The sequence below is a fragment of the Echinops telfairi genome, unplaced genomic scaffold, assembly GCF_000313985.2.
Source record: "Echinops telfairi isolate 266 unplaced genomic scaffold, ASM31398v2 ScPeMD7_3533;HRSCAF=4204_0, whole genome shotgun sequence".
Lineage (NCBI taxonomy): Eukaryota > Metazoa > Chordata > Mammalia > Afrosoricida > Tenrecidae > Echinops > Echinops telfairi.
Window position 1 is genome coordinate 9,697,140 of NW_022107431.1, and position 10,349 is coordinate 9,707,488.

Genomic DNA, 10,349 nt, shown 5'->3' on the forward strand with positions numbered 1-10,349 from the left:
AATGTTATCAGGAGCCAGCCGGCCATGTGGCCTCGTCATGAGTAGAACCCCCCCTAGGGTGCCTGCTGAACCTCACCCTGTGGTCCCCAGTCTCCAGGTCTTTTTCTGGAGCTGCCGCTGGGCTCAGACCACCCACCCTTCAGTTGGCAGCTGAGCCCTTCCCCTTTCTGGGAGGGATGCTCCGGGCTCAGTACGCATGCAGACAGAAGAGGGACTAGGCAGGCTCGTTGGACAGCTACTGAAGCCAGAGGTCATCTGTAAACTAGGATGCTGGCATGAATGTAGTAAGCTGCATTAGAAAAGTTGGCCTTGCTTTTGGTAAGGACACGAAAGTACTACACATGGTGCTTACGCACTGTGCTGCTCACCGCAAGGGCAGCACTTTGAAACCACCAGCAGCTCTGTGGAGAAAGATGAGGCTTTCTGTTTCTGAGAGAGTTAAAGGTCTCAAAAACCCACAGGCAGTTCCACCCTGTCTTCTGTGGTCCCTGTGGATGGCAGTAAGTTTGAGTTGTATGTATTGTACTATTCAGTTCAGATGTACTTTCAGTTCATCTGTTGGATATTTCTCATGATAAAGAGGGGCTTTTTGAAGGGGAGGGAAAACACAGATAACAAAACAATGCCGTATATATAATGTAAGACCCATATAAAAGTACTGGGCAGTACTGAGAAGAACTACAGACAGTATAAATGGATTTGACTCTTCTACGGTAGACTCCAATTACCCATAAATCATGTTAAATGTGAGAATAAAGTGTCGCCTTGCCTGCCCACCCTGGCCTGTCTGCGGCACCTCAGCAGGTGTGGTGGACAGTGGGCAAGCGAGTGAGCAAGGGAGCGAGCCAAGGTGGCATCTTGACTGTTCAGCTCCCGCTGCCCTGTTTTCGCAGAGACCTTCAGCACAGTGGACGTGGCTGACCACGAGTGTCCCGTGTGGCTGCTCCTGAGGAAAAGCACGTCTCCTGACAAGGCTGTGCGGCTGCAGGCTGTGCGGGAGATGTCGCAGGCCCACCATTGGCACGGTAACCCTGCCCCCTCTGCTGCCACCGCCCACAACTCTGACTTCTGGTACAGGAAGAAAGGGGGTGGGAGGGGAAAAGTTGAGGCAAGTTGAATATATTAAACACACACACACACTCACACCCCCCTCTTCAGGAAATTACCAAAACAGACCCAGCGATTAAAAACTGCAGGCCTGGGAGCCAGGTGCGTTTGGTAGGAAATCTCAGTAGAGAGGTTGATAGATTAGTGAAACATTCCCCCGGCACAGGGTTTGTCTCAAGCAACTTCCCTGAACTGTAGCCTGGCCGCTGGCAGCTGTGTTTCGTGTTGCGTCGCGTGCTCACTCCCTCGGAGTCACAGCAAGCTGAGCGGCTGCTCGGGCTGCACAGCCTCACGCCTGGCCCCTCGGCAGTCTCCTGGGCTCTGATTTGCAATTAGTCCAAATGTACCTGCTCTGTGTGTGTTTTTTTTAGGAATCTTTGAAATATTTTCTTTCCTGAAATGTCACTTGGTTCTGCAGTGAAAGTACATGAGCTAGGATTCAGACGTGCTCTGGTTAACACAAGGCAGGGGGTTCCAAAGGTTGTGGGAAAACTCCATTCTCTTTTAATTCCACCTTCTCAGGAACCTTTTGAACCCTCATATGGGGGCCGAACTCTGATTTATTGCAGAGCCATCTTGCAAACCTCTGTTGTCAGGGGAGTCCAGAGCACTAATGGTCATGTGACACACAGCCTCCTTTACTGAGACCAGGAGAACTAGATGGTGGCCAGCCCCCACCGCCAGTCATGCTGATTAGGCTCACACTGGGAAGGCTTAGACAGAGAGAAAGGAAAATGTAGCGCACAATGGAAAACATTTCATGGTCTGACAGAGACCAGTGGTACCCTCAAGACTGACCCTCAGGTACCCTTCAGGCATGGAGCTGAAGCCACCCCCAGGGGCCAGCCCAACATTGGAAGGCCTTGAGAAGAAGTAACCACATCAGGGAGGCGTGTGTTCCTTGACTCCCTCGACGACACCACACCTTGCACTCCACAAGGGCAGCACCAGGAGCCCAGGGAGGGCGGGGGAAGGATGCTGTGACCTTGAGGGCATTCAGCCAGCCTCTTCCAGCAAAAGGTGAATGGAAGATAGGCTCTGAGAACTGGGACCCAAAATAGTCTTACAAGGAGGGGTAGTGAAAAACTATCTTTTCGGTTGTGAACTAAAGGCCGACAGAGATGATCACTTTCAGGTGGATAATGATGAAAACAAGCACCAGTTATCTTTAAGAACGGTCAGCTTAGGTGCTGGTACGAAGGATGAACTGCATGTTGTTGAAGCAGAAGCAATGCATTATGAAAGCAGCCCAATTAAAGTAACACTGGCAACTTTGAAAATGTCTGTACTGCCAACGGCCTCCCTTGGGGGCTTTGAAATAACACCACCAGTGGCCTTACGGTTGACATGTGGCTCAGGGCCTGTGCATAGTAGTGGACAGCATTTATAGCTGTGGAGGGAGATGCAGAGTCAGGTGATGACGAGGAAGAGGATGTGAAACTTTTAAGCTGTCTGCCCCCGCAAGCACAAGGGTCCACAGAAAAAGGTAAAACTTGCTGCTGCTGCTGAAGATGATGATGAGGATGATGGCGACGATGAAGATGGTGATGAAACTGAAGAGAACGCTCCAGTGAAGAAATCTATATGGGAGACTCCAGCCAAAAATGCACAAAAATCAAACCAGCTTGGAAAAGACTCAAAACCATCAACACCAAGACCCAAAGGTCAAGGATCCTTCAAAAAACAGGAAAAAACTCCCAAACACCGAAAGGCCCTTGCTCTGTAGAAGACATTAAAGCAAATATGCAAGCAAGTATAGAAAAGGGTGGTTCTCTTCCTAAAGTGGAAGCCACATTCATCAATGACGTGAAGAACGGCTTCCGAATGACCGACCAGGAGGCTGTTCAAGAGCTCTGGCAGTGGAGGAAGGCTCTTTAAGAAAATAGTTTGAACAGTTTGTTAAAATTTTCCGTCTTGTTTCTGTAACAGTTGCTATCTGGCCATCCTTTTTTATAATGCAGAGTGAGAACTTGCCCTACCGTGTCTGAGAAATGGTGTCCAGGTTCCTTTGCCAAGAATGTGTTGTCTAAAACGCCTGTTTAGTTTGTAGAGGTGGAACTCCACCCTTTGCTTGGTTCTAAGTATGTATGGAATGTTATGATAGGACAGAGTAGTAGCAGTGGTCAGACAAATGGAAATGGTGGGGAGACAAAAATATACATGTGAAATAAAACTCAGTAAAAAAAAAAAAAGGAGGGGTAGTGTCAGGGAGAGCTGAACAAGTCAAAAAAAAGAACGAGGCTCTAAAGGAAAGGAACAGAATCCCTGAAACCATCCGAGTGTGTAAGTTGATTGGTGGCAACAATTGCAGGCACCTCTAATCCATCTCAAAAGAAGTACAGCCAGAATGTTCCTTAAAGGCGAGACCTCATCTCATGTGCTTTGGACATGTGATCCGGAAAGGCCAGTCCCTGGGAAGACCCAGGCTTGGTAAAGTAGAGGGGACTGAAAAGAGGAAGAAGACCCTTGTGGTGGTCCGGGTTGACTAGAGAAACAAATTCATGAACTTCCATATGTTTCTAAGAAAGAGTTTTATATAAAAGAGCAATTGTATATTGAGAAAACATCCCACCCCAGTCCAGATCAAGTTCTTTAAAAAACAAAACAACCCCCCCACTTTTATTGGGGGCTCTTACATCTCTTATCACAATCCATACATTCATCCAGTGTGTCAAGCACATTTGCACATATGCCGCCATCATCATTTTCAAAGCATTCTCTTCCCACTTGAGCCCCTGATATCAGCTCCCCATTTCTTCCCCCTTCCTCCCCTCCCCCCTCACAAACCCATGATAAGTTATAGATTATTATTATTTTCATATCCTACATCGTCTTCCTTCACCCCTCCCCTACTTTTCCATTGTTCATGCCCCTGGGGGTCCGAGGTTGATCCTTGTGAGCGATTCCCCCTTTCTGCTTCCACCATCCCCTAATTCTCCTGGTATCTTTACTCTCATTGTTGGCCCTGAGGGGTTTATCTATCCTGGATTCCCTGTGTTGCAGCTCTTATCTGTAGCAGTAGGAGTGTTCTGGTCTAATCTGATTTGTAAGGTAGAATTGAAGTCAAGTTCTTAAGTCCAATATTAGCCCAGATGTCCAATACTAGTCCATAAATTCCTCTTGAGACTCAGGCAGCACATGCAATGATGCTGAATGCAGGAAGATTACAGGCCAGTAGGTAGAAGGTCTTGTGGATCCAGTGGCAGTGGAAGCATCTGGTGTGTGTCTCCATGTGTCTCCTCCAGCTCTCTGAATATCTCAACAGCAGGAATGGGAAGACAGAGAGACATTGGGTCTAGCCTCTAGTGAGCTATTTATCTCCTTTGTGCCTCCAAAATAGATCATCAAACTGTGCCCCGATTGACTGGCTAGACTTCACCCCTTCGCTCAAGTTGACAGGAGATTGAGTAACTGCCACAACCCTCAATATAATGGATTGGGCCATGACAATAGGCTCAAGCTCAAGCATCAGTACACTTGTGGCAATGGTGCATAGTGTTGTTATACGTCAGAACCAAGTTTATAGTCAATGTGACTATAAACTTCCTTAATGTTAGTGGAGCCATAGAATAAAGCTCCTTCTCAGAACCTGCCTTCCGGGCTGTGTTCAGAACAGGCCAGGAAGCAAGCTCCCCACTTGACCCAGAAGTGCCCACCTCGGTTGAAGACTGACGCTATCCAAAAGAATGTCTGCCTTAGATCTTGTTGCTCTGTTGTGGAATTTGGTTTGGGCCCATAAAAGCCAGACTGTTTGACATCGTGAGGTGGGGACAGAGTGCCGGCATCTAGGACCTCACAGGAGCACACCCCCCGCCCCAGGCCCCTGGGACTCAGGTGCAGCTTCAGGAGTGCCCATGGCGACCACAGCTATTGACAGCTGGGATGATGACAAAGCTGGGTTCTGACCTGTCCACTTCCCCATTGACATGTTGTTCTTTTCACAAAGGGTTCATAGAGTGTGAGCTGGTGGCCGGCCGTGTTTTGAGGTGATGTGAATCAGCACACATAAAGGTGGGGGTCTGAGCTTAGAGGTAAAAGCAGTTGGGAATGCATGTCCAGTGGCATTCTGAACTACACGCTTGGGTAGCGGTTTAAAGAGTTTCCTCACCCGTCATTGCGGCCGGGCTGTGTAATGTTCTTTGCCGACAGATTACCAATACCGCATCATCGCCCAGGCCTGCGACCTGAGGACGCTGGTCGGCCTGGCCCGAAGCCAAGAGAGCGATCTTCGCTTTTTCCTCCCACCGCCACCTCTGCCAGCCTTGAAAGAGGTACGTGAATCCATCGCCACTATCTGGGTGCAAGCCGACCTTCAACAGGCGCCCAGGCAGGAACCCTGACCAGGTTGCTTCCGGACAGAGCTGTCTCCATTCCATACGGGCTGCTGCTCTTCCCGTTATGCTCTCCTCTGGGAACCGGGCAGCTCTGTATGCCTTGGGGGCGCCATGAGCCAAGATGGGCTGCTAACTGAAATGCCAGAGTGAGGCCCACCAGCTGCTTAGCAGGAGAGTAGTGGCAGATGCATGGCCTCACTCCACCTTATGGCGTGCACTACACTGAATAGGAATCTACCTAGTGGGTGTCCATCCCACAGGATAACTTCATAGCATGTGTCCGCCCCGGCTTTGGAAAGTTAGCGGCTTCTTGGCCTCGGCACCGAGTCCTCCTTTGGGACGGGGGCTGCTTTATGCCACAGCGCACAGTAGGGTGCTTAGCAGTGTCTCTGGCCTCTGTTTGCTAAATGCCGCTTGACTCCACCAGTGTCCCCAGCCATGACTGTGTGCTCCCTGGGAGCCAGGCTGGCCCTGGGTGGGCACTGGTGCGGGCAGCCAGGCACCAGGCACCCAGGCGGGAAGCAACCCTCCTGATACCTTTGTCAGCTGTCACCCAGTGCACAAGAAAACATAAAACTCCAAACATCTAGGCCAGCAGTTTTTGTGAAATTGAAAAATGAGTATTCTGGGTAATGAGACAGCAGCGGTCTCTGTTGACAGCATAGGAGTGTCCATGCCTTTGTGGTGACTTCTGCCATTGAGCTGGCCCCACCGCCTGGGGACTCCTGTACCACAGAGCAGGTGCCACCCAGTCTTGGCCGTCTCCTGGGTGCTTGGCGCGCTCAGGGCTCTTGAGGCTACTGTGTATTTGGAGTGCTCCCCCCCACCCCCAGGCGCATCTCTCAGCTCTCTGGGGCCGTGTGCTCTGGAAGGTTTTCACGGGCTAATTTTCAGAAGTAGGTCGCCTGGCCTCTCTTCCTATTCTGTCTTAGTCTGGACTCTGCTGAAACCTCTCCACCACGAGTGACCCTGCTAGTATTTGAGAACTGGCATAGCTTCCAGGGTCATTGGCAGCTCACAAGCCCCCCCAGTACAGCACACTGATAGCCGAGGGGCAGGCTCGGGTTAGCTTTCCTGCAGATTCAGGGTGCAGACACGAAGCTATAGAATTCGAAGTTCATTGACTATCTGTGTGGATGTGTATTTGCCTGTTATCAAGACTGACTCCATTTCTTTCTGCCCATCTTTCTTCTTGGCTTTGTTCTTTTTTAAAATAAACAGGTAGGAGTTTACATTTCAGATCATTTTTCCCCTCAGATCATCATTTTTATCTTCCACAATTTAAACAACTTGTCACTCATGCCTCTCAGTGGCTTGCCCTGTCTGCTATCCCCTCCCCCATCTCTTCTTCATAGAATATTATCTTCCCTAGCTTCAGCCCTGTTGGCACAGTGGTTACAAGCTGGGCTGCTGACCACAGGTCAGCTGTTTGAAACCACCAGCTGCTCCGTGCAGGAAAGACAAGGCTTTCTACGCTCATAGAGAGTTACAGTCTCGGAATGCACGGGTAGTCCACCCTGCCCCGTAGGATCGCTGTGAGTCAGAAGGGAGTTGATGGTATTGAGTTTTACCCTCTAGTGCAGCAGTTCTCAATCTGTGGGTCATGACCCCTTTGGGGTAGAATGACCCTTTCACAGGGGTCACCTGATTCATAACAGTAGCAAAATGATGAAGTAGCAATGAAAATAATATGATGGTTGGGGGGTTATCACAACATGAGGAATTGTGTGAAAGGGTCGTGGCATGAGGAAGGTGGAGAACCACTGCTCTAGTGTATTGCTGTGGTTTCTCTCCCTCCCCTCCTCCTCGACAGCCGTCAGTCCATTTCTTCATGTTTTCCCCTTTAGAACAGCCATCTCATGCAATATCTGTCCTTTTGTGTTTGACTGACTTCACTCAGCAGAGTGTCCTCCACATCCACCCTGGACGTGACTGGCTTCACCATGATTCTGTCACCATGTGTTGTGTTCAGTTGTGTGTGTGTGTGTGTGTGTGTGTGTGTGTTCCCGTCCGTCCTGTATTGGGTACTGGGTGTGGCTCTCAGCCATCGAGCTGCTTCCTGAAGACTGCTTCCTTCTCTGCAGGACTCCTCCATTGAGGAGGAGCTCAGGCACTTGCTGGCAGCTTTGCCACAAACAGAAGTGGACGAATGTATCCAATATTTTACATCTTTGGCTCTGAGCGAAACCAGTCAGAGTCTAGCTGCTCAGAAGGTAAGCTGCAGTCCGCACTGAGTGGCTGTGGGTGCCCACTCTCCCCTCCCTCGTTGATTGTCTGTAGGTGCCCACCCTCTCCTCACTGAGTAGAGGTAGGTGCCCGCTTTTTCCAAGGTACCGTGTCCGGGGCCAGCCCTCACCTAAGAGTCCCTTTCTGTTTGCCCTGTGCTGTTGGTGCCGTAGAGACACTGATTCCTGGCGGAGCCCTCGCCGGGTCCTGTGTCAGCCCCACAGTTTCCGACACGCTCATTCCTTTGTCACGATGACTTTGCTGGGGGTTGCCCTCCTTGACCTCTGCTCCACCAAACACAATGACCCATAAGGTTTCATGGACTGATTTTCCGAGTAAATGGCCAGACCTTCCTTCCTGGTTTGTCTGAGTTTAGAAGCTCTGCGGGAAGCTTCCACCAACACTGCTGGCCTAGCTTCCAGCCTCAGAGCCAGAGGAAAGCCGCCATGGACAACAGATGGAGCGACTGCTGGGCCAGCGAGTTAGTGCTCAGCAAAGTGCTGGCTAACGTCGTGTGTTATGCTGAGACTCGTTCTATCAAATGATATCCGTCATTTTTTTTAATGGTAAAAATTCAAATTCTCTGATTTTCAGGGTGGCTTATGGTGTTTTGGTGGAAATGGCTTGCCTTACATGGAAAGTTTCGGGAAAGCCCCTTCAGCCACAGTAGAAACCTTCTGTTTGGAAGCCATAGTCAAGCATTCTGAGGTAACAGACAGACGTTTTCCGTCTTCATTTCCTTTTTATGATTTTCAGGAGCCCTTGTAGCAGAGTGAGTCCCTGTCGGGCTGCTAACTTTCACGTCAGATGCCAAAGCCACCAGCCTCTCCCCTGAGAAGACTGACAAGCTGTTCCCCCTGTCCCCAAGGGTGGCGTGGGGCGGCATCGACTCAGAGGGCAGGGAGGTTGGTTCCTATGGTTCTGTGACTGCACCGTGTCAGTCACACAGGATTGTGGGGGGTGCCTGGGGCTAAATGTGGGGTTGTGAGCCAGCCTGCGTCTCCCCGACATGATGATGAGGTGGCAGCCAGCGTCCAGGATGCCCGGCGGGCTTGGAGCCCCCGTGGAGTTTTGCACTGTCCAGTGGGGTCGCTGCTGGTCAGAATTGATCCCTGGCAGTGAGTTTAGTGTTTAGGTTGGTGTGTTAAACAGGGTTCTCTAGAGAAGTAAAATCAGGACACTTAAACAGCATGAAGGAATTTAACACCCAATGAGTCCACAAAGCAGTACAGAGGGCTCAGGTCAAGTCACTTCCATGAAACAGTTAATATACTGGGAGCCCTTCAACTCAACGAGGGCTGCTGGGTGCAAGTCAAGGAAGCAGACAGCTGAGTCTTCTGTGGGGCAATTCAGGCAGTCCAGCCACAGGCAGCAAACAGCAGGGTGGGTCACCAGCAGTTAGCCAGTGATGGGATCCCACAGTCCCCACTTCAAGCGATGTACACACCAGCAGCGTGGCGAAGGAGGTCTCGAAGGAACCTCAAGCTCTAGTGACATAATCCATGGGTTGGCTGTCCCACAGGTAGTGTAGCCCACAAGTTGAGGCATAGAACTAGCTAAGGCAGCTGCACACTGGTCCGATCACCAAGAGCAAGAGAAAGGTGGGGCTCACCGAGCCATTTTTCTCTGCCCTCCAATCAAACTGTGACCTTATTAATCCCACATGTTCTTATTGGCCAGGTTGGCACAATAAACCTACCTATCACAGTTGGCTTATGGAGAGGCAGTGATAGATCTTTGTTTTTAATTTCGCCTCTTCTCCCAGTTGGTTAAAATTGATAGGCATCCTATTTGAATGGCATTACAGATAGGCGTTTTGTCCGGTGAGTGCAGCCTTTCTTGCACAGAGAAGGTGAGCGCACTGAGCACAGCCCCCTGCATACTTGGTCCTGACAACCGGAAAGGTGGTGGCACATGGTGTGGTCACAGTGTATTTTTAAAAAGGAGGAAGAGACAATGTTGGGCTCTGTGGTGCTCAGACCGGAGTGCCCAGAAATCACCCAGGAGCCCTGCAATCCCTGTTTCCTGCTCTTCTCAGTCAGTGGGCCTGCAGCGGGGAGGGGAATGTGCGTTGTCCTGGGCCTCAATAGGGAGATCCCAGACCCTCTGGCAGAATTGAGGAACACATCTAGTAAGCACTAGGTAGGTAACCACAAGGTTGGTGATTCAAACCCATCAGCCGCTCTGTGGGAGAAAGGAGGCCGTCTTGCTCTGTAAACATTTACAAGCTTGGACACCCAAAGGGGCAGTTCTCCTGTGCCCTGTAGGTCCCCGTGAGTCGAAAACCACCTGATGGCAGTGGATTTGGATTTTGCAGTTGGGCTTCTCAGTTACCCCAGTCCCGCTTCATAGATCAGGGTGTGGGGAACCAACCCCTGCCGTCAGGGAAGGCCAGCCCACCCCAGCGACCCTACCAGACAGAGCTGTCATGTCCTACAGATTGCCACGGCTGTCATTTTCACCGGAGCAGTCGACCTCATCTTTCTCCTGCGGAGCCGCTGGCAGGCTTGAACTGCCGTTCGTGCAGTCAGCAGCCCTACGCTTGACTGCCGGCACCCCCAGGGCCCCAGACAAGGGAAAATTGGAGGGTATTGTGGTACAAAGGGAAAGTGGGAGGGCATTGCAGTACAGAGGGAAAGTGGGAGGGCATTGCAGTACAGAGGGAAAGTGGGAGGGCATTGC

The 10,349-nt window shown here is 50.7% G+C and overlaps 1 protein-coding gene and 1 pseudogene across 1 annotated transcript in view; both read left to right on the top strand.

The window, feature by feature from the left end:
- The window catches only part of SERAC1 (serine active site containing 1), a 34,707-nt gene that overhangs the window by 7,208 nt on the left and 17,150 nt on the right, over positions 1-10,349 (top strand). Inside the window, exons 5-8 of the mRNA XM_004702100.2 lie at positions 894-1,025; positions 5,257-5,378; positions 7,526-7,654; positions 8,262-8,375. Coding sequence (XP_004702157.1) covers positions 894-1,025; positions 5,257-5,378; positions 7,526-7,654; positions 8,262-8,375 — 497 coding nt within the window. The remainder of the gene's footprint in view (positions 1-893; positions 1,026-5,256; positions 5,379-7,525; positions 7,655-8,261; positions 8,376-10,349) is intronic.
- On the top strand, positions 1,992-3,265 carry LOC101659916 (annotated as a pseudogene).